The 27153-nt window shown below is 46.8% G+C and overlaps 9 protein-coding genes across 9 annotated transcripts; 6 read left to right on the top strand and 3 right to left on the bottom strand.

Annotated features, from left to right (window-relative positions):
• Nucleotides 1-790: 790 nt before the first annotated feature.
• Nucleotides 791-2794, top strand: BDV27DRAFT_155845 (glycoside hydrolase superfamily; the record flags this gene model as incomplete). The annotated part of the gene is made up of 1 exon (XM_032072220.1): nucleotides 791-2794. One exon carries the CDS (start codon nucleotides 791-793, stop codon nucleotides 2792-2794), a length of 2004 nt encoding a protein of 667 aa, XP_031929651.1.
• A 996-nt stretch (nucleotides 2795-3790) lies between these two features.
• On the bottom strand, nucleotides 3791-4961 carry BDV27DRAFT_155844 (uncharacterized protein; the record flags this gene model as incomplete). Its single annotated transcript, XM_032072219.1, has 5 exons — nucleotides 3791-3813; nucleotides 3870-4011; nucleotides 4062-4316; nucleotides 4384-4738; nucleotides 4786-4961. The coding sequence occupies 5 exons, from the start codon at nucleotides 4959-4961 to the stop codon at nucleotides 3791-3793; spliced, it is 951 nt and encodes a 316-aa protein (XP_031929650.1).
• A 2955-nt stretch (nucleotides 4962-7916) lies between these two features.
• Nucleotides 7917-9175, bottom strand: BDV27DRAFT_143552 (putative salicylate synthetase; the record flags this gene model as incomplete). The annotated part of the gene is made up of 3 exons (XM_032070120.1): nucleotides 7917-8274; nucleotides 8309-8736; nucleotides 8786-9175. 3 exons carry the CDS (start codon nucleotides 9173-9175, stop codon nucleotides 7917-7919), a joined length of 1176 nt encoding a protein of 391 aa, XP_031929649.1.
• A 995-nt stretch (nucleotides 9176-10170) lies between these two features.
• Nucleotides 10171-11478, top strand: BDV27DRAFT_143551 (uncharacterized protein; the record flags this gene model as incomplete). Its single annotated transcript, XM_032070119.1, has 7 exons — nucleotides 10171-10223; nucleotides 10321-10428; nucleotides 10475-10636; nucleotides 10672-10727; nucleotides 10790-10913; nucleotides 10972-11245; nucleotides 11392-11478. The coding sequence occupies 7 exons, from the start codon at nucleotides 10171-10173 to the stop codon at nucleotides 11476-11478; spliced, it is 864 nt and encodes a 287-aa protein (XP_031929648.1).
• A 306-nt stretch (nucleotides 11479-11784) lies between these two features.
• On the top strand, nucleotides 11785-12596 carry BDV27DRAFT_125149 (uncharacterized protein). The gene is made up of 3 exons (XM_032066260.1): nucleotides 11785-11932; nucleotides 12013-12098; nucleotides 12146-12596. The coding sequence occupies exons 1-3, from the start codon at nucleotides 11879-11881 to the stop codon at nucleotides 12240-12242; spliced, it is 237 nt and encodes a 78-aa protein (XP_031929647.1). The 5' UTR covers nucleotides 11785-11878; the 3' UTR covers nucleotides 12243-12596.
• A 1070-nt stretch (nucleotides 12597-13666) lies between these two features.
• Nucleotides 13667-15345, top strand: BDV27DRAFT_170702 (FAD-binding oxidoreductase; the record flags this gene model as incomplete). Its single annotated transcript, XM_032075387.1, has 2 exons — nucleotides 13667-14289; nucleotides 14357-15345. The coding sequence occupies exons 1-2, from the start codon at nucleotides 13728-13730 to the stop codon at nucleotides 15343-15345; spliced, it is 1551 nt and encodes a 516-aa protein (XP_031929646.1). The 5' UTR covers nucleotides 13667-13727.
• Nucleotides 15346-16276: 931 nt separating this feature from the next.
• BDV27DRAFT_89400 (ester cyclase) lies at nucleotides 16277-17005 on the top strand. Its single transcript, XM_032077894.1, has 2 exons — nucleotides 16277-16513; nucleotides 16582-17005. The coding sequence occupies exons 1-2, from the start codon at nucleotides 16331-16333 to the stop codon at nucleotides 16897-16899; spliced, it is 501 nt and encodes a 166-aa protein (XP_031929645.1). The 5' UTR covers nucleotides 16277-16330; the 3' UTR covers nucleotides 16900-17005.
• Nucleotides 17006-17877: 872 nt separating this feature from the next.
• Nucleotides 17878-18558, top strand: BDV27DRAFT_89397 (lipoyl domain-containing protein). The gene is made up of 2 exons (XM_032077892.1): nucleotides 17878-17904; nucleotides 17957-18558. The coding sequence occupies exon 2, from the start codon at nucleotides 17994-17996 to the stop codon at nucleotides 18444-18446; it is 453 nt and encodes a 150-aa protein (XP_031929644.1). The 5' UTR covers nucleotides 17878-17904; nucleotides 17957-17993; the 3' UTR covers nucleotides 18447-18558.
• Nucleotides 18559-19719: 1161 nt separating this feature from the next.
• BDV27DRAFT_143547 (uncharacterized protein) lies at nucleotides 19720-26944 on the bottom strand (the record flags this gene model as incomplete). The annotated part of the gene is made up of 7 exons (XM_032070118.1): nucleotides 19720-20198; nucleotides 20254-20530; nucleotides 20563-20605; nucleotides 20651-20725; nucleotides 20760-23520; nucleotides 23576-25687; nucleotides 25747-26944. The coding sequence occupies 7 exons, from the start codon at nucleotides 26942-26944 to the stop codon at nucleotides 19720-19722; spliced, it is 6945 nt and encodes a 2314-aa protein (XP_031929643.1).
• Nucleotides 26945-27153: the final 209 nt, after the last annotated feature.

Genomic DNA, 27153 nt, shown 5'->3' with positions numbered 1-27153 from the left:
TTAACTTTCTTAGTGATGTAACATTGCTTGGTATGATTTCATCATTGACTGTGAACTTGTTGGGCCACATACCTTACTTTCCAAATGCAGTACAATCCCATTGTCCTCATTCACCGGAAGCGGAAAGTGTCATACTATGTCCACTATTACTGTGGCCCTATATAACCCGCAGCGTTACAGGGTTGCTACATCATAATGATGTTCATAGTAGCCATTTATTCGGAAGGTGCATGGACTCGCATAAAGTCTGGGTAGCAATACACTTTCAAGCCATTGATATGCAGACCCTGATCAACATCAATGTCATCTATGTGGTACTTATTATGGCCGAGACGCAAATAGAACTAGGGAAGGAAAACCATAATCTACGCGCAGCCAATGAGAAAGCAAGAAGGAAGCAACCATGGTGCCAGATAAGCCTAAAGGACGACTCTGTATACAGGAGCAAGGAATCTCATCCAGCAGAGTAATGACTCAGGTGATCGACGTGCATCATGTGGCTTAATGCACCCAGCAAGGATATCGTCTCAGAGTTCCTTTCTCATGGGGTCTTGTATCCCGTGTATTGCGGGCTTGACGCAGAAGCTTACATCGTAATGACGCAGATCATTCTGAGTCTTTCCTTCCAGTTCACCTCCAAATTAATATAAGAACCTCGCTCTTTATGTTTGTGCGGCCTTTTTCTTTGTTTTCTTTCGCATTCAGATCATTCTTCCACATCAAGTACTTCCATAATCCCCCAGTGCTACCTGACACGATCCACCGTTGCTTCCAACAACCATATTTTAAAATGGCTTTCGATCTCCTTGAGCGCCGCAAAGAGAAATTTATCCTCTGGATACCTGCTGGACCAACTTCAAACCCCCCTTCATTGGTGCTTGGAATTTTTGAGCTTGGTCCTCCAGCTACTATCAATGAATTTTTCACCGGGCAGCTAAGGAGGTCAGGCCAGCCAGATCTCTGGGAACTCAATCTAAATGACATAAAGCCGCCATTGAAGAATGGCACTGTCTATCACTACTGGTTCGAGATCCAAGATTCGTCACCAGAGCATCGGGGTACCTTGCGGGTAACCGATCCAATTGCACATACAGTCGACTACAGAGCCACAGTGTCTCGGGACAAGCACGTCCAACCAGCTTCCGTGATCAAGTTCCGCGATGGCAAGCTATGGCCCTGCGACATTGATGGGAAAGAGCCAGGCCAGGTGGCACCCCCACCACAAGATGCTATACCGGACAACAGGCACATGGTGATCTATGAGCTCCCGGCTTCGTGGGCAAAAGGTAAACAGGTTGGGGATGTGCAGGTTGATATTGGCACCTTCACTGATGTCCTCGCTCTATTCGATTTGGGCACTGCGGGTGATCGTTTCAGGGATATTTCGCCTGTTGTCAATGAAGCCATTGTAGCTGATCTGGGCATTAACGCGCTGGAGCTGCTCCCTGCTGCGGACGCAAAACCAAAGGGTGAATGGGGTTATGCTACGGCTCACTACTACGCTCCGGACTTTGACCTTGGAACTGCATCGGAGTTAGTAAAGTTGGTAGAGAACATTCACTCGAAGGGTGTCCGACTCTTTACAGATGTCGTGATGGCCTTTGGGCACGATCCGTATATCTACATAGCTTTCCTGCAGTTTCACGTGAACCCGAAGGATGAGCCAAACAATCTAGAGGAAATCCGCCAATCTCACTCCAATGCACTGCGAGAGGCATGGGGTGGACGACTGTGGCGCTACATCAAAAACACCAATACTTATGATCCAAAATCAGGCAGACTCACCAATGTCCACCCTTCCTGGTCCTTCCATCATGGGCATCTTCATCGATGGATGTCGGACTTCGGGATAGGCGGTTTCAGGATCGACAGCCTAAACAATATCGCTAATTTCGACTTCATCAAATCGTATACGAATGAGGCATGGTCTCTCTACAACTCAAGATATGCGACGCCGGTCTCCTCTAAATTCCTTGTCATCGGCGAAGAACTCAGCGTTCCCGTCGACATGGTCACTAGCCGCACTGTCAATGCACTCTGGAATGAGCCGTTTCAAGGACGTCTCCGCGCAGCCATCCTCGGCGAATCCAAAGATGGTGACAACTTCGAATGGACGGTCCGTAAAATGATCAACTGCACGCTTGACCAGTCACACCCTTTCACAGACGGCGAACAAGCAATAAACTATATCACCTCCCATGATACCGAAGGATTCCGGAAAGAGCGTCTTTTCAACTTTCTTTCCGCCAGTAACGTCCATGATATTGAGCGACGAAGTAAACTCGCATTTGCTTGTCTCTTGACGGCCGTCGGTATTCCGATGATTTTTGCCGGCGAGGAATTTTGTGATCAAATGGATCGTCCGGTAGGGTTGAAACAAGTTGACCCAGTGAACTATGAGCGAAAGGCACAGGACTGGAGGGCGAGGGTCTTTAATTATGTTGCGACCCTTGTGAGGTTGAGAAAGGAATGCCCGGCTCTAGGGGTTGATGATACGCAGTTCATTCATGTGGATGAGAGCCGTGCGGGGAAGATCATGGCGTGGAAGAGGGGAGCACAAGGTCAGGCGCCGGTGGTCGTGGTGGCTAACTTTACCGACCAGGATACGCCTGGCAATGAGTATTTTGTAAAGAATTGGCCCGAGCGAGAGAGGGAGGACTGGAGGGAGGTTACTCAGGGGAGGGACGTGCCGAGGAAGTGGGTAGGGCGGGAACCGTTGCTGCACTGGGAAGCTAAGGTTTATACATATCAACTCAACCAACGTCTTGGCCTTAGTGCCAACGCTAAACTGTGAGCAATCGCTCTAATAGCCGTTAGAGATTAGTTAACCTTTCTGGAGCATTTTTCCATGGCAATAATAGTTCTACATACTCATAGGACGTGAAATACCAGTTGACAACTAATGTGGAGTAACGAGGGCCTCGTGATACTCGCCAAGCTGTCAACGACGGCCAGCAGAGTAATACGGCCAAGAGTCATAGAGGCTCGTGCGAGTATATACGAGAGGATGGTCGTTTATTTCTTTTAGGGGAGGAGTGTACCGGGTTAGACACCATGTCAATGGTCAACAAATAGCTACAAGCTCCCCATAGTGAGTATCTGCCCATCTGCATATGCCGCAGATTCGAGTATTTAAGTATGTCTCAGTTGACTATGATTGAGACAATGACCCCAGCCTGAGTGTAAAATCAATGTTGTAGAAGAAAGGCATAATTTCTCTTGGATATTTATTTAGGATCAATAGAGAATTTAGTGTTAGCTGTACCAGACTATGTTAAGGCACATACACACACACACACACACACACACACAAAATATTACATTTCCAATCATTAGTGTCAGCTCCGGCGGAAACATGCATTTGTAAAACGGATAATTTGATGCATATATCTTATGGATGTGTCTCTCTTAATACGAGAACTGTCGTACTCCCAAACTTCTCAAACCCGTTCATCTTCACTCCAAGGCTTCACCATTGGCCCCCACAGCGGCGTTGGCATAGGAATTAGGAAGCAGAGCCTTTAGTATTGCACCACGCTTGTCGGCCTATCATACACTGGTATGGGCCCTTCCGAATAACCCATTATTACGTGGATAATTCGTGCTTAGACCTTTCTGTGCCAGGGAAAAGCAGAGGATATTAGGTAAGCCTTTCAACGTGTTGGATACTTAAGGACTGAGATTCTTACAGAAAGAGCCTTGGAGATCAGCCACAATGCCCCGGTGAAAACAAATGACAAAAGCCCCGAATAATATGTACCATCGCCAGTCTGGATTATTCTCGAGGAGATTAACGTTCATCCCAAAGAGACTCTAATTGGGAAGTTAGACAACAGCTTTAAACGAGGCAGGGGCTCGGGGTAACTTACCGAGACAAACATCGGCGGCAGGAAAACGAACTGTCCAGTTGAATGTTATCAAGACGCATAGATTTAATGGGATATTGCTCACAGTGAGCCAGCTAAGACGCTTGACACTGGCAGACTCGTTCCTCGAAACCCAGGCAAGCTCCTGTTAACCCATCATTAGTATTTGGCGTCCGAAGCTTTCCGCATACGTACGATCTGTAATAATTCGCGTAAACTCTGTTCTGAATGGCTCAGTTTTGACATCAATCTTTTTTCAATAACCCCCATATCTGTTGCTAACCGTGATTTCTCCTCCAGGTCAAATGAGGTGTTAGTATTGATGATATCATTAATACCCTCGATATGTGAGTGTAGACACTTGGAAAGATGCGCACGACTTTGCGAAGCTTGGGCTAAGCAGTCTATAAGCTCATGGCTCACCCCTTTATATTTTACCTGATCACGCCGCTTAGGGTGAACCAGCAAGTCAGTCCGGATGAGTAATTTAGTGAAGTCACATTGTTCGTCAACCTACCAATTCTTCTACTCGATCTGTCAATCTCAAGCAAGATTTATTCCATTCTTGATGAAGATGGTCCAGGAATTGTTTGAAAAGGTCAAATGGATTATGCGGCACACAGCCATTTGGAAGCATGCTAATAAACCCATGTGCAAAGCCTTCTGTGGTTTGCTTTCTCACCCAAGAAATGCCCCACGGGTATACAGCTTCACCATGATAATCCTCGGGAAAGTTCAAAGACAGGTAGGTAACGACAAACTGTCCACGTTCCTCGTGGAAGTACCTGAAGTACTCATTCTGGTCTTCCAGCGAGCTACGGACACCAAAGATCTTTGGTAATTGTCCCCAAATTGAACCTTTCTTGCATATACTGAGTCAGTGAGCAGGTGGAGTTTCTTTAAAAACAAGCGCACTTACCACAGTCTGGATTCTTTTGGCTCAGGAAGCCAATCACAATATGTATCATTGATCAATTCGAAGTCAAAGCCCAAGCTATGGGCTCTTTTCGTGATCTGGATCCAAGACGCCCTTTTTGGTCCTAGATTAAACCACTCGTCTGAAAGGACGGGTTTGAGGTCAGCTGACGGAAGCATTAAGTAATAACTAATAACTGTACGACCTTCTTGCATCCCATTTCCAGGGCTTATTGTAAAGGGATCTTTTCAGCATGGTCTTTGCAGTTCATTTCAGCCCCTGCATTGATCAGGTCCAAAACAACATCCCCATCAGCCGCCAGACAGGCAAGGTGGAGAGGTGTTCGCCCTTCTAAATCACGCTGGTTCACGTTATATTCTGCTTGAATCAGTGCGTTTATCAGCTGCAACGCTCTATACTGCCAGACGGATCTTGCCTCTTTAACTAGCAGATGCAGTGACATGTCGTCATCCTTTTTCAACAAATCTATCACAAGTCTTTCTCCTTTCTCCAAGGCCCAGATCAGTGGGGTCCGAGAGAACAACCCCTGAGGACCATCTCTTATATTGACATCAACTGTTTTAATTTTTAATAAGGCGTCCACAACTTCTATATCCCCATAGGATGCCGCCCATGAGAGCCAATTGCGCCCTGATTTGTCCTTTCTGTTGGGCGTTGGTAAGTTGCTAATCAAAATCCGAAGATCAAAAGGATTCCCGGTGGCGGAATTGAACAGTCGAGGCTCAGGCCTGTCTCTTGTCTTTAAAAACCACCAAAAGGCTGTATAGCCGTGATTGTCAACTTTGTGGGGGTCTGCCTGCTTGCCCAGGAGTAATTGCATTATTGGCACGAATCCCCGCTCGGCTGCTAGAGAAAATGGAGTTCGGCCATCAATATTAGGTTGATCCACCCCGATTCCTGGCAATTCGAGCAGAAACTCAACCACACTTTTCTGTCCCTTCATAACGGCCCATGCAAGCGGTGTCATTCGCTGTATGTCTTCTGAGTTGATATTGGCCCGTAAATCGAAGAGGCTTTTCAGGATGTCTACTTCCCCAAGCCGGGCTGCCATTGCAAATGGAGTTTGACAGTGCACATCGTGGCAATCAACCTCGACATCTGGGGCGTTGGCAAGAGCTTCAACCGCTGTCTTGTAGCGTTGATCAACAGCCCAAGCTAGTGCTGTGCGCCCTTTTGTGTCCTTGATATTGGCATCCGCACCTGACTTGAGAAGAAGTTCTAAGCCCTCCAGGTGGTAGAACTTTACAGTCAAGTGTAATGGCGTTTGGCACGTTTCAATATGGTCAGAGACATGATTGTCAATGTCCAGCAAGGCAGATTGGTCAGGTATGTAATTTTGAAATGACAGCAGCCTACTCAGGGGAGGCCATGTTTTCTCATCGGCTTCGTCAAGGTCCGCACCAGCATCAATAAGTTGTCCCATAATTCTGACATCTCCAGTCTCTGCTGCCAGTGATAGCGGTGTTCTGCCTTTCACGCGCTGATTGACAAGGCTAAGATCAGCTTCTAGCAGCAGCTGAACTGTGGGAATATCTCGATGAACGATTGCCCAAACCAACAGACTGCGTTCGGTTTCGTTGAATAGATCACCCGAAGTTTTCGTCTTAAGCAAAAGCCTCATTCCGGGGACGTTTCCAACCTCCGCGGCAATAATCAATGGTGTTCGGCCATGGCAGTCGTGATATGTTGGGGATCCAACAATTTTGGAGAGCAAATATTCTAGCACTTCGTTCCTTTGCTCCAAAATTGCCCTGGTCATTGGAGTATACATCTGCTCATCTGTGGAGCCAATATCCGCATTCGCCTCGACGAGGACCTTCACATGGTCGTAGCGCCCGAGCTCTGCTGCCAGTGCTAATGGGCTGCGACCTTCGTTGTCTTTATGGTTGACCAGGGCTCCATTTTGTATCAGGAGTTTAAGCGATTCCAGCTTTGCGGCCTCAACGGCCGCAAAAAGGCATGTTCGACCGTCATGAAGGCGAAAATTGACATCCACATTTTCGCGCTGCAATAATATATGAAGTACATTGGATTCTTTTATGGCCAGTGACAAAGGTGATACGCCACCTATCTCGAAGTTTAAGTCGAGATAATGATTATCAAAAAAAGTGTGAAGCTTTTGGATGGTTGTCCTTGATCTTGTTGTTTTTTTTCTTTTTTTTTGGTGCTTTAGTTGTTTTCGGTGTTTCTATCGGACAACGCAGCAATGAAATAAGTTCTCGTTGAAGCTCAAGTATGGCACTCTGTGACGGGAGATCATCAGACAATGAAGGGGCCATGATGCTTCAAATTATCTTTGTGGGTGGATCAAAAATGTGCGTGTATAGCAGGACGATTAATATTATATACACATATCCCTTTAGGCAGCTTACAATTCGTACACAGCCTCATTGATGCCCAAAATTGTAATTCCTTCGATGGAGGTGCATCTAACGAAATATTCAGCCTCGCGGACGCTAATTCTTGATTCTGCCGATGAATAAATGAATGATGGGGGCCCCAGACATTTATGTGATTTACCTGCCAAGACCCTGACTCTCACCCGTCCGTATCGCATCCGAAGCCTACCATTTGACGAGCCAGGTATTACATCTACCAGATCCCCTGAACTTCTCTGCAACACCAGTGATGAGTGGAAGAAAGTATATGAGCTGGACGTCGACCGGCCTGATCCTTGTCGCGCGAGCTCAGGACGGCACTGCTCACCTACTAGAACCAGAAGGGTAAGCGGGGAGTTGCTCGTAGTTTTTTGTTCGGTAGGTCTATTAAAGTCAGGATAGCAATATTTTTGGAGGATGTACACCTTACAGTCATAGCAGTCAGCTGCTGGCCAAAATACCTTAGGCATTTGGTCGTGCCTCCAACCGATCAATGCGGCCAACATTAAGTATACCACTGATCTATTCCACCAGGAACATCTTCACAGATAGATACTTGTACGAATTTATAATAGGCACGCAAGCGTGGGCATTCAAGAAAGCACGTCCCAAAAATAGTAAATCGTATATCAGCGCTATTTAAAGTCCTTCTACGAAAGTTCAGCCCATCTGATTTCGTTCAGCAACACCATACGGAGCAATACTGGCCAGTTTCTCATAAGTTTCGGTCAGTTCTCATACAGGCGATGACTGAGCAACGATGCCTGCTCCAGCTTGAATCCATGGCATTTCTTGTCCCTGGAAAAGCGTTCGAAGGACAAGTGCGACATCCCAGGTTTCAGGATCCTCTATCAGTAAAATTGCGCCTGGATAAAGCTCACGGGGGTGCTTCTCAAGACGCCCAATACTTTCCAGTGCAGCTTGCTTTGGGATTCCAGTAGCGGTAATCGAATGGAACAAGATATTAAAAGCATCCCATGCATCCTTGTCAGGCGACAGAGTACCCGACACACTCGAGCCCAGGTGTTGCACACTCCCGCGAGGCCGCACAGACATCAGGTCGTCCACAACTACAGTGCCATGACAGCATAACCTGTTCAATTCACTTATTACCTCTTTCACCCGACAACACATGTTCCACAATTTCCTTCAGGTCGCTAAGTAATGCCTCCTTGAGCCTTTTGGATTCATCACTGGCCTCCTCCTGCGACCGAGTTCCAGCAAGCGGCTCAGTCGTTAATTTACCGCCTCGCAGGGACATGACAAGCTCCGGGCTGAATCCAGTAGCTTGATTGCTGCCATGACGCAGACAGAATGAGCGGGCGGGGTTGTTATGTTGTCGTCCACACAGCAAGGTTGCAGGCATGTCCACTCTGCATGGAAGACTCACAGCACGACACGGAATAACTTTCCTATACTTCGCTGCTCTTATATCTGCCAACGCAGCCTCGACTTGTTCCACATATTCAGCTTCTCTGGTATTCGTGTCCAAGGCCAGGCCTGGTGATGGGTTAATGCAAGTGTCATCATTGACCAACACACAGAGTTCCTCCATCTCTCGGCGGTCGACTTCCAATGAGCGTAATTCTATCTGGATAAAAGACTATCTCAGTACGTGGGACCATAAGACTCAGCATTGGCCATTTTCCAGCAGTGTGAGGAATGTCCCGGAGAAGTAGGGCATAGCTAAACCCGACATAACCATAGATTCTGGTTGCGCAGTCCTTATTTGCTGAGATGTATTCTCGCACAACATCGCTAACTCCACCATCGATGCATCGCACTTCATCCTTTCCGTTGGCAGAAAAGGTTGCATCCCGCCCTTCGGAGTCAGTTGTCACTGAAGAGCGATTTCCAATACCCAAATACCAAATACCTGTGCGCTCGTATGCATAATAGTCATCGGACTTGAGTTTCGATAAAGCAGTTGCAACTCTTTGTAGGGCGTCTGGGGGACCAGGCCGCAAAATAGTGGAGGTGGGAAGAACCGTCATTTTATGAGGACGGCAGGATACCCAGGCTTAGGGTATAAATTATTCGGCGGTATTATTAGGGAAATTGCCTGGGGAACTTTCAACGATGACAGAGAGAGAAGGGTTTATATACCCTTTGCGTGCGATCTGTAGGATAGAAAAAGCATCGTGATGGCCTATGACAGGTAAATAAGGGTGATTCCGTTTTGAAAACTCTACCTGTAATATATATCAACTACCGGATTACGAGAGAGTTTTGTATTACGTTAAACATGCGGAGAAGGATCGAGTTTGTATATCACTTACGATGCCTACTTTCGGAAACTCACGGCAGACTTAGAAAGGATTATCGCAGAACGCGTGGATGAGATGGTTTACATTCCAATTTTAGAGTTTAGGTTCAGCCTTCGACGCCTTCCTTTCAGGTATTCCAGGGTTGGAGTCGCTGGTCTTGATATTTGATGTCGCTCTGTACGGACTCTTATTCTTGAATATTGGATTTGTTTATTTCTGGATACGTCGATAGATCGGCTTCATTCTCAAATCGAGTGCAGGAAAACTTAGATGATGAATTTAGCTATTCGCGTGGTACGTAATACTAATGCAGCTGTAGGGTAATGCATTCCCAAGAATGACTGGAGGTCTCCCTGTCGGACGAAAATGCATATAATCATCCCTGCTTTTTGACATATAAATGTCGGTACCGTACCGCAACTTCTTCCAATTTCCAGTCTAATATGCCGGGTAATATAAGCATAAAGGTTGGCATGTATGACGTTATTCTTTTTACCGGATTTCCCTTGATACGCCGAGTCAGAAAGTCAGATATTATTACCGAGTGCCATCTCGCATATTTTAGTATATATAGTAAGATTTACAATACTAGAAGGTGCTGATAAGGTTCTATATTATGACAGATGCAGGTGCAATGAATGAGTGACGCAGCATCCAGTTCTTCCAACTACTATATAAACCTCGCCTGTTACCTCTGAAGTCCACCACTATGAATATACAGGATGGCTGAATCAGACAACTACCCATTAGGTCGGGATATATTCCACTCAGGCCGGTCTGTTCAGGTTCATGTTTTTAATTTTGAAGACCCAAATAACTCTATGGGAGGGGAAAAAAAAGAAAAGAAAAAAAAGGCTAACCTGAACTATTAGTTTGGACGCCCAGAATTTACTCTGGAGGCTTCACACAGGCTATATACTCCACCCTCGTATTCCCGTCACTGATGACATGAGGATTGCAGAGCTTGGAACTGGAACGAAGTATGTATGTTTTATCTTAGAGATACTCACTTCTAACGGTATATAGAATCTGGCTCTTTGAAGCAACAAAATACCTCCAACCGAGCACTCAGCTATATGGATTCGATATCTCCGATGAGCAATTTCCTCTTAAGGAGCAGTGCCTACCTAACCTTCGATTTGATATCATGGATTCTTTTGTCGATCCACCAGCGGCTCTTGTTGGTCGGTATGATGTGGTCCACCTTGGCATGTGGGCGAGAGTAACTTCCGAGACCGGGATTCCGGCACCATCCTCCGCCATGTCATGCAGCTGTTGAGTAACTTAAGACTCATCTAGCTTTTAAAACCTAGAATACACACTGATATTCTACATTCGCAGAACCCGGTGGATTTGTTCAATGGGAAGAGGTAGACATAACCCATCAGGTGGTTCTAGGCGAAAAAGCCAAGCAATTCGAGGCAGGAATGAATAAAGTGTTCGGTCAAGTTAGTCTTGATTACAGGTAAGTATCTAGGACCCACTGCCATGTGAAGGATAACAGTCAAACTTACAGTATCAAGCTGGGTACCTAATCTTCCCAAACGAGTGAAGCAGATTGGCTTCCGCCTCATCGAGTTCCAAAGACAGCAGTTCCAGAATAATTTGATGAACATATGCACCAATACGCATCTCCTGGCACTCCATGAGATCCTCCAGGGTCTCCGCCAGTCTTGTCCATCGGGGGGAATTCTGGAGCACGAAATTGCTCTCCACCATCTACTCTCCGCAGAAAGGAAAAGTATCACCTACAATTGGTCTCCGACGGTGCTTTTGGGTCAAACACCTCCGAAGAATGTGGGTTCCATATCTGAACAGACTGCTGTTCCGGTTTAGTTCCAATCTTGGAAATTCAAGGAGGTGAGATGTTGGAGGGTATTTTTCATTGATTACGCCTCCGAGAATAATTCATATGTAAAATGGATGTTTATTCTGTCGTCAAGAAGTCAAGCAGTGCAAGCCATGCAAAAGAAAAGACGATATCCCATCGGATGCCGGAAGGGACACTCGTATCTCTTACTGGAGAGTAGTACATCCAAGAGCCACAGGGGCTCGTGCGGTTATTTCTTCGCAGTATTTCTAATAACCAATTATTTAGATGAATAATATCCACTAGAGCTTTCTGGCTTGAAGACCCGGTAGCCACTCATATATCTATCCTACGGTAGGTTTCAAGCCGTCAAGGGCTAGATTGGTCTTTGTACAACATGCAAACACAAAGAGCTTAAGCGCCTGGTTCATTTAGGCAAGTGGCGTGCGGGGGCACTTTTGACCGAATTTAAACCACGTCATGCCCCAGACCACGTCCTACTTTCTTGCTACTCCCATATCCAACCTTTCTCACAATCTCTCCCATCTCTTGTTACTCCACCATATCCACCTTCTTCACAAACTTTCCAATCTCTGGTCACTCTGTTTTCAGAAGTAATCATGTCGAGCTCTGGCAAAGGTTACTCATACACCGGCTCTGGCACGAACAGCCAGGTACGCCCCCCCCCCTTCATCATCCTTTTCTTAGCCATAATATCCAACCTCAGCAGCTTACTGATATCCTTTGAATCCAGGGCAATCACTATTGCTCGCGTGACTACGGCACTGGGTCGGATTCGAACGGTTCTGGTCGCGGCGATGCATACCACTACTCCAACAGGTCAATATACTTCTCAAAAATTCAGGTATCCAGCTAACACACTTTAGCAACGGATCCTACTATTACTCCAACTCCAACGGTAGCACCTATTACAATGATGGCAAGGGCGGATCGACTTATACTCCTTCCAGTGGGAAGAAATGATGGGGATTGTCGTATCTTCGGGAGCAGAAATCTGGATAAGCGGTTATGTCATCAAGCTTTATGTGGATGACTCGTGAAGTCTCTGCATTGATCAATAGGTCCTCCGATACATTGCTGTGAAATGACTGTCCATCACCTTCTCTGTATCCCAGACATAGCTAGCCAATAGTCTGCCAGTCTTAGGGCGATATCAACGGCTCACTCATATGGTCTCGTTTATTTCCAGAACTACATGGATCATTAGGTCATATAGTATTGATCTAAGCACGATCGCGCGTCCCTCCTCGGTTCTGTGACGAGTACAACAGAGTAGCAATGTTTTTCTAGCTCCTTAGACCAAGAAATCCTTTTTCTATTGCACTCAGACATTGTAATCTTTAGTATGACGTTGAATACTTCTAAGGTTGTTCTCAAAGAGATGAGACTGATAAATGCTAGACATTTATCCTTTTACCCAATGAGCGATGTAACGGAGGCTCTGCCATACAAGGTATATAGCCTTTCAACTAGGTAAGGACATAGAAGCAAGAAGATATGAAAGTGTCTATTATTAACTGAATAAAAGCATAGCATAGTATATGACTGAATCTTCCCTCTTCCCTCTCTACCTAGATCTGTTCTCAAATAGTTTAAGTTGTCCCCTTCTCTGGTAAAATCCCGAGTTTAGGAATAAGTATCCAGTGTACTTGACGGGCCAAATCTAGTGTATACGGAGTCGTGATGGGCGAGTTTGACCTTTTGGTTTTGGTTTGCGGGCTATACACCTCTAATATATCCTGGAAGATTGTTCTAAACCCACGCCCACATATTGAAGCTAGTATTAGACCAAGGCAACCATGCACAGTGTGATATTTGGCAATCTGTGAAGCCCTAGGTCAGTAGACAATGGTACACCAATGTAATGACACTTCGAATGTCATTCTACAGAAAGAGAAGTTTCAACCTTAGTACAAGCAGCACAGCTCCCTAATACATATCACCGGTTTTTAATTAAGAAGGGGTTTACCAGAGGGTGCGATAGCCAAAACATTCAGGAGGTTAAAGTTAGTCGATCGAAGTCGTGTTAGTCCACCGTATACATCTTGTATCAGTTCACATACATTTTGGACTTCTAAAAAAGTTCAAATCTTATTGATCAACATTTGTGTTTCCATTCTCTGTATGTAGACACCGGTCATGATGATAGATCACATTGCATTTTTCAGGGGGTTGCTTGGTATGCGCCCCCTTGCATACAGCCCCTAAATCAATGGCAATCACAATTGTCACAGCCGAATCTGCGCGTTTGAGATTCCAAGGGTTTTTCTCGAATTTATTAATCCCTTTCCGCGCAAAATACCAGTGGTAAAAGTACTGCGAAGAGCTGTCATTGCCGGATATAAGTTGGCTTAGCGGATCAAACTTAAACATATCGAACATACCATAAGCCTCTCTGCTGCAGTCCACAGCACATCGTTGTGCGTGGGCCACTGAAGCTAAAAGGCGATGTCAAAAAAGCAACTAGCTTTAATACTGACATGCGCACTCGGCTTCTCACCTACCCGTGCGATTGCATTCGCGGATAGTCTGGCTCTCCCGGTCTCGCTACAACAATGTCTAAACAATACAGGAGCGACCGTGGAGTACCCCGGAAGCTTGAACTATGATGCACTATCCCGTCCGCAGAATGCAAACTATCAGCCGCATCCAAAGGTTATCGTGATACCCACGTCATCGGAGGAGGTGGCATCTAGCGTACGCTGTGTGGGTGCTGAGAAAGGGAATGTCAAGCTCAGTACTCGGGGAGGAGGCCATAGCTATGCTGCATACGGTTTCTCGGGTGAGGTTGTCATCGATTCCAGTCAGATGCTGGAGACAAGTTTCGACGACGACAAAATGGAAGTTACTGTGCAATTTGGTCAAACCTTGGGTCCGTTGGCAGTTGCAATGGGTCAGAAAGGATATGCCCTGCCACACGGGACCTGTCCCGGAGTTGGAATTGCAGGGCATTCCTTAGGTGGTGGTTATGGGTTCACGTCGCGGAAATGGGGTTGGCTTGTTGACCGTAGTAAGTGTGATAGGATATGGCAAAAACTTTACACGCACAAAGAGCAGCATGTTAACTTTGCTGTTAGTTGTGTCGCTAGAATTCGTCGATATTAAAGGGAATATCAAGTTACTAAACTCTAGCTCGGTAGGGATGGATGCGGAGCTATGGTGGGCATTAAGAGGAGCTGGGGCTAACAATTTCGGCATCGTAACATCTTTTACGTATGTGTTGGAAACAGCCCCTACTGCAGTTGTGAACTATGGAATCAGTTTCTCGTCCAAGTCTGACTGTGCCCAAGTGCTACTGGCAGTCCAGGAGCTTGGTTCTATCCCTGCCAATAATTTTGATGGTCTTCCGGTCGAGCTGGGAGGCGAGGTCGTTATATCTGACGCTGATGCCGGGAATATTTGCTCTTTTACTGGGCAGTATTTGGGAGAACGCGCCGAATTTCTACCGGCACTCGATAAATTGTTGAGCAAACTTGCAGACCGCGGAGTAAAGCCCGTCAACTCTACGTCCTACATCAGAGAATTCAATGACTGGATCCCCGCTCTCACCGATCTGATGGGCTCGTTGGATGCGCCCAGTATACCTCAGCCATATTACGCTCAGTCCCTGGTGGACGACGGCGCCCCTAGCTATACAATTTCTCATGCAGAGCTCATCATAGGCGCTATTCAGGACGCAAAGGTCGTCAAAGATACACAAAGCCATGTATCTTTTGATTTGAATGGACCAGGCTCAAGAACGAGCCTTCGACCAACATCTGGTGATACATCCTTTATCCATCGAGATAGTTTGTTCCTTGTCCAAATCTTCTCAAATAAGTTCCCTGGCTTCAACAATACAGATGCCCATGAAGAAGGACTGAAGAAAGTTACCAACATTGCAGACGCTATCAAACAAGCTAAACCAAATGGCCAGTGGCACGCATACCAAAATTATATTGACCCCTATCTCGCTGATTTTGGACAGGCATACTATGGTGAGAATCTAGAACGTTTGAAGTCGCTCAAGGCTGTCGCAGATCCGGATATGGTGTTCGATTTCCCGCAGGGGCTAGGGCATGCATGAAACGAGTGAATTTTAACCCAGTTGTTATATACATGAAATACATCTGCTCCCTTTTTCCTGCATACATAGCTGTTTTAAGTGTTATATCATCTGATAAAATTTGTATTCATATGTCCCATCAAATATTCCATTCGAGTTACCCCGTTCCATGCTTTACCGTCCTGTGCTTAGGCAGGCAGGGCCTCATACTCACGACACCTACATATTGATATGCATACGTTGCGCTACGAATGCACTACCTAGATATCGCCTCTGCACAAATAGGTAACACATGCTATAGAGTAATGTGCTGGGCAATTGGCCGTGGCCGTAATTATCTCCGCGGGGCTATATGAAAATCTGAAAAGTTTATTTCCACTTAAAAGCTTTGTCTGTGTTGGGTTCATCGGTTCCACAAAGACCAGAATGCGTAATCCGGACGAGTACTTCATCCCCTATGGGACCAGGGCGTCGGGTCCGACATTCCACGATTTTTCCATTCTGGGACCCCTTGAAAACAGTAAACTCAGGCATGTTGCGTTATGAAAAGTTAGAAATTCAATGGAAGAGGTTGAATCAAGACGCACGTTTTACATACAATGCTGTAGAACGCGGCTTTCAGATGCTGGGGATATGACCAATCGGAAGACGACCCAGTGCAGATTTCTCAAAAGCTGACCAATCATTTCCAGCCCTTGTTCAGTTGCTACTATTGAATCACCCAATCCGAACGCATACCTTCCGCGGTGGGGCGAAACTCTTTGTCTCAACATCGTCTCTCATTGGTTAATTTAAGATCAGAGATGAAATTCAATGAACGTCACTCAACGGGTGGCATGATTGGTCAATTTCGCAGCAAATCGTTCTCAGATGCAACACATGAGCGCCAGAGTTAGATATATAAAGGTTGCCTCTACCAAGATGAAAGCGAATACAACCCAAAAAAAAATACCTTTACTCAAGATCAAGTTATCAAAACACACCGGGAGGTACATCAACCAAAGTTATGGCTACCGTCCAAGCCCAGAACAAAGCCGTGGTCCAGAAATACTTCGAGGAGTACTGGGGCAAGGGCAATGCGAATATCGTTGATGAACTTTGTGATGATCACTTCGTCATCGATTATCCCATGCACGGGCGTCGCCGTGGCAAAGAAGCGGCGAAGAAGATGCTCATTGAATTTAGACAGGTATGAGAGATATAATCTGGAATGGCATTTGAAAAAAAAAAAATTCCGAGAAAGTTAATACCTTCTAGGCATTCCCTGATATTTCCTTCCACGCGTACAAGTTCCCTCTAATTGCCGAGGGTGATTATGTTGTTGGCCGTTGGATCGGTGGTGGTAGACATACCGGTGTCGCCTTTGATGATCTGGCGGTAGGCCAGCTCGATAAGCCCAATACCGGTAAAGAAATCTATTTCTCGGGCACAACTATTTTTACTCTGAAGAAGGGCAAGATCGTGGATGAAATTGGCGAGGAGCAGGCTCTGACGGCTCTGCAGCAGTTGGGATTGGTTTCTCAACCAAATCCAGGCATGGAAGTCAAGTACGATGCAGAAGGAAACCACATCTAAGGGTATCGAAGCATGTGAATGATGACCTTGGCTGAGATAAGTTGATTGTGAAGTAGACGAAATTTTCCGCTTCTTTGAGAATGCTTGTCAACTAGGTAGAGATCAAGATCCAATTGTCCAATTTAATCAAACCTCAGGTCAACTGATAGGGAATGTTTTGGACATTGGAAAGGTGTAGATTATTAGTCTGTTAAATCTCCCCTCATGAAAACTAGATCTTATCAAAAGTGCAAGTAGAGGAATCTTCTATTCTATAATGTGGAGTAGTCAGTTTAATGGTAATCAAGCAGTCACCACAGAATCCAAGGCTACAAGCTTACAATGGACCACTCGGAGGGCTCTCAAGTAATTGGAGGTTCTTCTTATTCCATCTGCATGGCATATCATCTAGTTATAACTTCTACGCTTCATCCTCCAACAATATCATACTCCGAACGTATCTATATGTTAAGACCGAATGCCATGAACGAGACAGGATAACCCCTGAAAATTGAGCAATACCTGTATTAGGTCTGGGTTTTAGTCTGCGTTTCCTCTATATGGAGGGAAGCATATGGAGAAGAGCAGAATGAAGCCCTTGAACCCTTACAGCTAAGGCGGAAGGAGAAGTACGTCTTAGTGGTCTAAATCGACCAACCAGCAGCGAGAATAGGCAAGGAATTTGCAGTTATGAACGCACGTAACTTTGCGGGTAGCTCGCGCAAGGTAGTAGCCCTTCACTCGTGCCTCGTTTCAGGGCACCAGGTTATTATACTAGCGGAGCGTGTGTTTTATTGATCTATCATATACGGAGGCGCGTGCACTATAAATCCTGGCTAGGTAGGCTAGTGGCCACGTGATCATCAGCTAACAGTCCATGTATTTCTTCTATTCTAAATACAGGCTAGTCAGCTGAAGCTCAGTCACGTGGGTTGGGGGATCTTCAGCATGCCTGGGAGTTTAAATACTTCACCTTTCAAACTACTGTGGGTTGAGTACGGATTTGGTGCGGTCAGGTATATAACAGTCAGACCCCTTTCTTGATGGAACAAGGAAGTTAAATTTAACAGTATTGCAGTGCTTGGCGTTATTCATCTTCTCTGCATCTTCACACTATGGCATTGAAGTCATCAAGGAGATCACTGAATCTCTATAATTCAGTTCTTCAGTTCAATCTCCCCCGAAAATGTGTTGCAAGCAGTCCAGCTAGACTGTATAATCACCAACCATATCGCTTTACATCCTTTCCCTCGCGCAAGAACCTCTTTCGGCCCTTCAGCATTCTTCCCCAGCGATTCAATTCTAAAGCCACGGTTCATATCGACACGCTGGGTGGGGAATCCGTGGACGAGGGAAAGTTGCATTCGTTTAACCACAAAGTAGGAGATTATGTGGAACAGCATGATGTGCTAGCATTTATCGAAACCGAGAAAGTTGCATTAGAAGTATATGCTCCCGAGTCAGGCGTTATACAACATCGCTTTGTTGAAGAAGGGGATACCGTTACGATCGGTCAAGCCATTGCTGAGATTACCGTTAAATCCAAGCTTAGCAACGAAAGTAACTAAGAGCCCTTCGAGGAAAGAGTAATGAATTTGTTGATATGGCCGAAATCATTCTTATATATTCTTTCTTTAGTTCTTGCCTTTCTAACTTTAGTCATCACACCTTAAAATAAAATCTAAAATAAGCACTGAAAGTTATATAGTCAACCTTTGGCATTTTAAAGCCTATGTAGTATGGAAAGTATTTCAACTGTTTGCATATGTATAGAAGAAAGTAAAGGAAGATTCCAGCTAACAGGAATCCTCTGCCAAAAATGATACAAAACCGCGCAATCATGAGCCAATACGGTCACTTACATACTGCGGTTGAGATAGTTCATTGATCGCCCATGATTCTATTATCTAGATTTCTAAATGAAAGGCATGCCTCCTCATATGCGATGAAAATATTTCTTGGACCAAAGAACAAACATATCAATGTCTAGGGCTTCCATATGCCTGTATGTCAATCTACCTTGTTTCTAACCTGCTTTCCAGACACTCTCGAGTGTCAAATCCACTTACACTAAGAGCTCAGGGTAGGGATTGACTCCTCGAATTCAGCCAAGGGTAGTGATGTCGGCATGATTTTCAGTGAAAGACAAAAAATTAGGTTAGACTCGTTATCAATCTGGGGCTTCACCTCCGAATACCTTCTCTCATGGCACAAGTGGATCCACTGTTCCGACCATAGTCATCAAGCCAGCCTCTCGCCACTCATCGAAATGGCATTATATTGTACATAACAGTGGAACTAGTCCAATCTAGAAGGCCAGATCCATATTACTAGTTCATTTAACACGGAGCCGTTATATCAAGATTAGAGCAGGGCTGTGTTAACACAGAAGCCCACTTGTTATCCTAAGATCTGACTGGATGTGTTCCTGGTTCTAGCATGCACTGCACTCCACAATTCCAGACGTACAAGTACGTACCAGTCAACCAATTATTTTCCTTTCCGCGGTGAACAGGATTCCAATGTTTTGTCCGAACCATGCCATTACAGATCTCCTTTGACTGCGAACAGGTCTTCTCCACTGGCAAGGTATATATCACGTTGATAACTATAATATCTTTTACAAGTACATTGTTTGGATATTCAGTCCTGGTAATAGCGTCTAGCTTCTAATTAATTTGTGCTCCTGGACGGCTTGTGCTTTAAAAGGGAACCGCTACCATTTATAAACATGGCCTTATGAGGCCACTAATAGACTATTTTATCTGGCATTGCTATTGATGGTGTGATCGCTACCTGAGCTGCTCGTGTTTAGCGGGGGAACCTGGTCAACTCTAATCTCTATCCACGAGTCAGCAGCGGTGCCCATAGATAATGTTTCTCAAGGTCGTCGATAAGTCTCTGTGGTTGACACCCGGTAAAGGTGGAATCAGAGCCCTTAATACGCTCTGTATCCCAGCCCAACTGGGTCAAACCCAGCTCTTGCCATAGATCAGTAGCCTGTTGGCCCGCGCGCTCTCCAGCATCCGGGCTCTTCCATTTATTTCTCACTGTCTCCCAGTTATTGGAACCTGGCGTATCTGGCCACGGAACTCCTTCGAGGACCTCTGAGCGTGCTTTACTTTCGGGAAGTTTATACGTGGGTTTGATGTTGGAAATCTGAAACAACTCGACCTTATAGGTGACATCTGGATCGTCGGAGAATTTGTCGCCCGGTCGGCGGAGTCGAACACCGGTCATGACGTGGAGCGTCTTCTCGGATGTTCCTTTCAATAGAGACTTGGGGTTCTTGAACTTGCTCAGGTCTGTCCGGGCATCATCTAGAAGGAAATTAGTCTAGCAACTATTGGACGGATGAATGGATCGAACACTTACACTTGCCAAAAAGGGCGGCAGGAACGTCACCGTAGATAGCTTCATTATCTTCCCAGATGGGGTCTGGCTCTTTATCTTCTAATAGTTTATCCTCCTCATCGCGCTGGATGGTAATGGTTAGGGTTGAGGTGATGCTGCCTGTCTTGTGCATCGGCCTTGCGCTCAACGTGTCCACCTTTTCACTAGGATGCACCTCCCTGCTCCCATTTTCGTCGCCCGAGACCTTCAATGTTACCACGTTCGCTTTCTCGATGGGAAACTTGCAGTTGACAGAAAACTCGAATGTGGCCATGTCCACAATCCACTGACCCGTGCTAGGTGTGGACTCGATTTCCTCCAGAGGTATGAGTCCCTCTTCGACGGCGAACACATGGCCCTCGCCGATGAGCCCATCTACAGCCTGGGCGATGTGGCCCTGCGATGAGGAAGCGAGAAGGGCTGTGGGGCCCTCAGTATGAGTCTGGCAGACGAGCTCGATAAATTCATCCAGTTCCAAGGGCCGCGACGCCTCCGCAGGCTCGGTGCCAAAGTCAATATCGAAACCAAAGACATAGAAGTTCACGTGGACGGTGCCACTGATGGGCGGTCCTTGGATGTATAAACGAGCGCTGAGCTCAACATGAATTTTGATCGTAACCAGCCAGAGGTCCAGAGTGAATTGGACCCCAACCGAGACGCCTCCTTCGGCCATGAAAAAGAAGGGCTTGTAATTGATCAGGAAGTCGACAAAGGCGATAAACCATGCGTAGAGCGGGTTCAGAGAGAGCTTCAGCTCCAATCTACCGCCTCCCATACAGGCCTTTGGCGTAATAGCAAAATACGCGTTGCCGGTGATGCTGATTGATTTTCCAAACTGCCAACTGATTCCCAATCTGTCGACTTCGGGGTATTGAGATGGTTTCTGATAGGAAGGATGATAGCCACCGATAGTAAACACCCAGTCACCACGCAGGTTGGAATCCTTGCTGTCAAACCAGCTGTACAAGGCAAATCCTCCCGTTAAGTGGCAGCTAGGGTCCAGGATGTAAGACGCGGGCGTCAGTTCACCCTCGACCTTCAAGACACCACTTTCCAGGTTCACCGTGGCCACAATTCCCAGCTGCACAAAGGCGAATTGCCGCCCACTGTTTCCTCCTGGGATACTGGCGGTAGCCACTGCAAATATACCAAGCTCTACATATGGGTTCCATTGGACAGCAACCACTGCCTGTACACGAAGGATCTGAAACGCCTTCACCGTGAGACCGGCAGCAACCCAAAATGACCCGTCCTGCGGCGCAAACCATTTTGTATCAAGCATATTCTCTAGGGCTTTAAGGGGGGTGTCACCATCGGGCCGCCCTGGAGTGTCCCCGTCCTTGATCAAAGGAAAGTCGATCACGTCTTTCACCGTTGGGTATGTGAGTTTCGAATTATAACCAAAGCCCCCACAGATCCCTTCAATGCTCACAAATTGGAAGGTGATAAGCGGACCACGGAGGACACAGTACACAAACACCGTCTCGAAGTTTTTAATATCCTTCTTCGTCGTGTAGCCCCAATACCCAGCGGCTTGGAACTGCCAAGGCACGTAGCTGATCATCAAGGCACCTTGGTAGTATTCCCGTTCAGGTTCTTTTCCAATCTGCAGCATTCCCGCAATCTCAATCGGTGGCCGGTCATAGACGGCCTGCAGCCCTTCCAGTGAGAAACCGGGGGTTGGTGGGCTATGCAAGCTCGCCCCTTCTTTGGCAAAATCAAAGTCGATGCTGAACCCTACCAGGGAGAATTCTATTGGACCCACCATAATCGAGGCGTCAATTCGAATCGAGAGGATTGATTGATCGTTATATAAGCCAGTTGAGTAGCGTAGTCCAAGGCTCTTAATCTTGAGCGGACCCATACTTTTAGAAAAAGGCTCCATTCTTCCCCCCTTCTCAGCATCTCCCTGGGAAATCACTGCCTTTGATCCTGATTCAGTGCCGGTCGTGAAGGTATAATCAATGATGACCTCTAGGAAACCGCGGGTGGTAAATGCGACGACCATGAAGTGTAGCCCATTGGCCAGAGCAACATCTTCGTCATTAACATCCCTATCCCTATTACCGAGTACCTTGAATGGCACTGTAGGCTTCGCCGGAGTGGAATTGCGTAGAATATCATTGACGCTTTCTAGTTCACCCTTTGGAATTCCATCACCATTTTCTGCTTGGGCCCAAAGAAAAAGGGCCTGATCGAACGGCTGGGTGATATCACCTATCATAGGGACGTTTACTGCAGGAAATGCTAGCAGTGAGGCGATGACAATTCGCCGGACAGGCCCTGGTTTGCTTCCCACTTCTGGAACTTGGCGAAATTGTATAAACTGCAGAAGGCGATCGTCCATCAACCACGTGGCGATCACAATTACACTGTTTCGAATGTTGCCCTTCAGTTTTTCACTCTTGATCTTGATCTCCATCAAGTCCCTGGTGCTTGATGGCACCAGGATATTGATGAGAAAATCAGGTAGTTTCAGGTCTTCGCCAAGGAAAGATGCCAGCATATTGCCCGCATTCGATTCGACCGATGGGTCTTGGTCGATTCTGAGGCCAGCAGTAAAGTCCCAAGAGTTCCCGAGATGCGTATATGTCAGGGAAAAGACGTGCTGATCTAGAACGAGATTTCCCCTGATTGTGAATTCTGATGGCGCTTGATCGGAAAATGAATAGATCACTTCGAGACCCCTCACCTCGATGGATTCAATCATAGGAATGACCGCTCCTCGGACATCCTCGGAGAAGAATTGAGCCAACGTCGAGGCAAAAAAATGATCCATCGACCCGTATAACTGCCATTTCTCTTCCTTAGACTCATATGTGACCGCTCCGGTTATCTGAGTGGGTGCGCCATATCTCGAGCCCTTGGGTTGCGATAACAACGCCTTGACGTAGAACCCACCACTAAATCCCGGGCCAGCCACACGGGCGACGGGCTGGCTCTGCCCCCAGTCATACCAAATCTCAAGGGTAGCATCTGCTATGGTAAAAATCGGAACCGTGTCACTTTTCTCTGCTGGCTTTGGAACCAGAGTGCCGGTCATGTAAAGTCCTTCCTGATTGGCAATGAATTCAGCCTGGAGAACCTGGGTGGGTAGGAAGGCTGGAGCTGTCTCGAATCCCCCAATGGCGATGAGATCCAGGGTCAACGCCCAATCTGCTTCCTCGATAGTAATAGGGGCCAGATAGTGGAAGTCCTCGTATTCTGGTTGGACAAGCTGTTCGGTTTCACTAGGTTTGGATGGAGGCTCTGTACCTGTCAGCGTTCAACGTCTTTTAGTATTAGGGTATAATGGCCAACTTACTCCCCCACAAACGAGCTCGCACGGTACTCCCATCAACGGCATCGTAGATATACGAAAGGTGAAATAGAACCGGATCTGCGTGCTTCCCGAGGCGCATTATGACCTCTGCGTGCAAGCTGAAGCTTGATATAGTCGCCTCGCCAGTGACGGGGTCTCTAACCAGGTCAAGGATAATTCGACGAAACTCAAACTGTCCCAGCCGAAATGAAGATGTCTCTCGATCTTGGAGCTTCATGAAATCAAAACTGGATTCGAGTTTTAGAACATTCACCACCCACCCGAGAATGCTGTCCATTGTGACGGCGCCGAGGGTAGAATTTGTTAGAGTGATAGTCGTCAGGGTTGGATTGAACTCCAACATCGCGTCTAGCGTAATATTACCGTTGACTTTTGCCGTCGCTCGAAGAATCAGACTGCCTTGGGTTTCGATCACGACTTCTTCCCCGTTGGTTGACCAGGTGCTTGATCGCCGCGCGATAACGGTAGACTCATCCAAGGAGATTTTGAACGGTTGCAGAAATTTATCATTGAGCTCCACCTGTCCCTCCGTCTGTAATGGTAATTGTAGACGGATGGTAGTCCTGTAGGTATCCCCTGGGGTAACCCAAACCGCGTTTCGGCCGTCTTCAGCCTCACCCACAGTCGAGGGCAATTTCACCTCCAACATACCGAGTAGGGCTATGAGGGGGTTAATATCATCACTGCCACTTGGATCCCCAAACCAATCTCGGAGACCGATGAATTGGATGATCTCGTTAATGGCCACGGATGTAGGTCCGCTGGAAACCCCGGACAGTCCGAACACCAGCACGTTGCTTTGGGTCAAGAAACCATTTTCATCGACAAATTCCGTGGGCCCAAAGGTTTTCTCCAGGACGGCAGGGTCTGTGGTCAAGTCCAGCAGAGTGGGGTTGGGGCTTTCCATTTTACTTCCAATCGGTTGAAGAGGAATCTGCATTCTCCAGCCGCTGATGGTGAAGCCTCCTTCATCATCATCAGTCCCTCGAACCACAGACACAGTCTGAGCGCCGAGGACGTCTTGAATCCAGCATCCCCATTCATCCACCCCTTCCTCCAGAGTAGTTTCTGCGTTGACCTCTGGCATTTCTTCCAGACAAAGGACACCACAATGCAGCGCATCGACAAATTCATCCAGAGGACCCGGCCGGAGTATCTGGTGCTCAATCTGTGCATCAACATCACTTGGATCAACGGTGCTTGCGAAGAGATAATACCCGTTCGCAGGGATCATTGGATCCACAGCGATATGCGTCCTAGCTTCAGTTGAGACTCGGTTCACCTCCCCCTGGATGCTGGTAGGCGCGGCGGTCGAAGAATCATCTTCGTCCTCGTCATCATCTCCCGGGCCTATTTCCCCTGGATTTGTTTCGGGGGGCACATAGAAGGTGCCTTCAGAAACCTCGATCACACCGAGCAGCCAGGCATCAGCTTCCCCATCTCCGGCTTTTGAACCTTTTTTCGACTTCTTTTCTTTGGCGACACTCGGCGGCACGGGCTGGTTGCTCGGTCTTTTTGTACGAGTTGCTTGCTGGTCCTGATCTCTCAAACGGGATGACTTTCTCGCTGTGTTATTGGTAATGGCTGGAATTTTAGCTAGTTCATCGCTGCCAGAGTCCTTGTAAAGGAACTCGCCGTCCTTTGTCTCGTCGGCATACGATCGAATCAGCACCAGATCCAGTCCTTGCTGTTTGTTTTTGCAACTGCCCCTCTTGACATAGCCCGAGTTCAACGCTGGATGGTAATCTGCCGTCGGGAAACCACGTAATTTCAGAATCGCGGTCAGGCGCTCAGCTATGTATCTTCGCTGTGTCTCTTCGTCTTGATCAACGTACTTCTCGTATTCATTATCCACTGGAAACTTTCCGGACCGGGCGTCGTTGATTGCTTTCAGCTGTGTCCTTAACTTGTCTCGGAATTCCACACCTCTCTTACCTAGGCCCAAGAGACGCATGTCGGCAAGATCCTCATCATTATATTTTCCATTCTCCTGCCAGAGGTACGGGGGATAAGCGGCGCAAACCAAGCGAGCTACCTTTGCACTGGCAGCCCTCGTCGCGCAGTACAGATTCCAGGCAAATACAAACTCCCACGCTAGAAGGGATATACGGTTAGCACCAGAAAACGAATATCTAGGGGGCCAAGATGCTCACAAGGATGGCCGTGTTTAACCTTGGTCGAAGATGGGATGTAGGTGTTCAAGGGCTGAAATCTCTTAAACATGTCGATTGGAGTACCATTGGTTGCTCCATGATGACTTGCTTTCATGCTTGTAATGTGGTTGATATGATCGCTTTCCAACCACTTCAAAATCGGATCTTCTTCATCTTGGCCGAGATCTCCAGCAAAATAATGAGACACACGAGGAGGGCTCTTGTTGCCAACTCCTTTCCACATAACCATTGCCGCGATCGAGACCTCATTTATTTCGCCGGCACGCTCCCCGGGAACAATATGAGGATTACGGCCGTCTGTCGTAGCATCGTCGTTTGACCTTCGGGTAGGAAGGTCCCAACTTTCTTTTACAAGACAGGAATATCGTACCCCGACACAGTACATGGCTGGATGAGCAGGATTATCAGGAGGGTTGCTTGTGATCAAAGCTGTTGGTTTCACGGTATTATCCGGGGTCTTCTGTGTAAGCTGTTTGTTGTTGAAAAAGTTCACTCCCAAGACGCCCCATAGACCATCTGCCGTTTTATTTTTCGGTGTCCCAGTGCTGCGGAATTGGGCAAACGGCTCGTGAGTCTTCTTCTTTTCCCCTTTCTTTTTGTAGGCGATGCGAATCACCCTTTTTTCCTTATCATCTTTATCAAAAGTAAAAGTTCCCAACAGCTCTGCTTTGATCGCAAGATGCGTGGGGGCATAGAGGTAGGTCTCTGGGGTATTATTAGGCCCCCATTTCAACCAGGAAAGCTTGGTTGGCACATTGCCTTCTCGAGCCTCAGTCATAAGGACGTTGCCAATGCCATGGTAGTGATCCTTGTCCCAATGGGTAATCACAATTGAATCAAATTGGAGTCGGTCGTTGGCCATCTTGCTGCAGTCGTATTTCTTTTCAATCCAAGTGATAGTGGAGAGAATGGAATGCTTCTTGGCTTTGCGGCGGAGATAGACAAATCTGGTATCCCGGTCATCTTGCTGTTCATCATCATCATCATCATCATCATCCTCGTCGCTGTCTCCATCCGCCGCAGCAGCACCACCGCCACCAGCGATGTCATCTCCTCCGTCTATCAAAACTGCCGCAAGGACCTTTGGTTTTGGTTTTGCTTCCTCAACGAGGAGATGGATCGCAGAATCTCCAATCACAACCGATATGTGAATGGAATCAACCCTGAACTTCGCCATGGTGGAAACGCTGATATATTCACCAGTGGGCTGGGAGGTACAGCACAGCAAAGCTCTGCGTTAAGGGATCGGTCTCTATACCACACGGATAATCGAGCAGTCCGAGTCGAGGGGGTAATTTTCCTATGAAACCAAGATAGAAAGCGGTAGGCTGTCTTGTCTGTATGCGTATTATCCCCAGATTTAGAAATCCAATCACCTAATGGATG

The sequence above is a fragment of the Aspergillus caelatus genome (assembly GCF_009193585.1).
Source record: "Aspergillus caelatus strain CBS 763.97 unplaced genomic scaffold BDV27scaffold_49, whole genome shotgun sequence".
NCBI lineage: Eukaryota > Fungi > Ascomycota > Eurotiomycetes > Eurotiales > Aspergillaceae > Aspergillus > Aspergillus caelatus.
The sequence above is the reverse complement of the archived record's forward strand: the minus strand, read 5'-3'. Positions and strand labels throughout refer to the sequence as shown.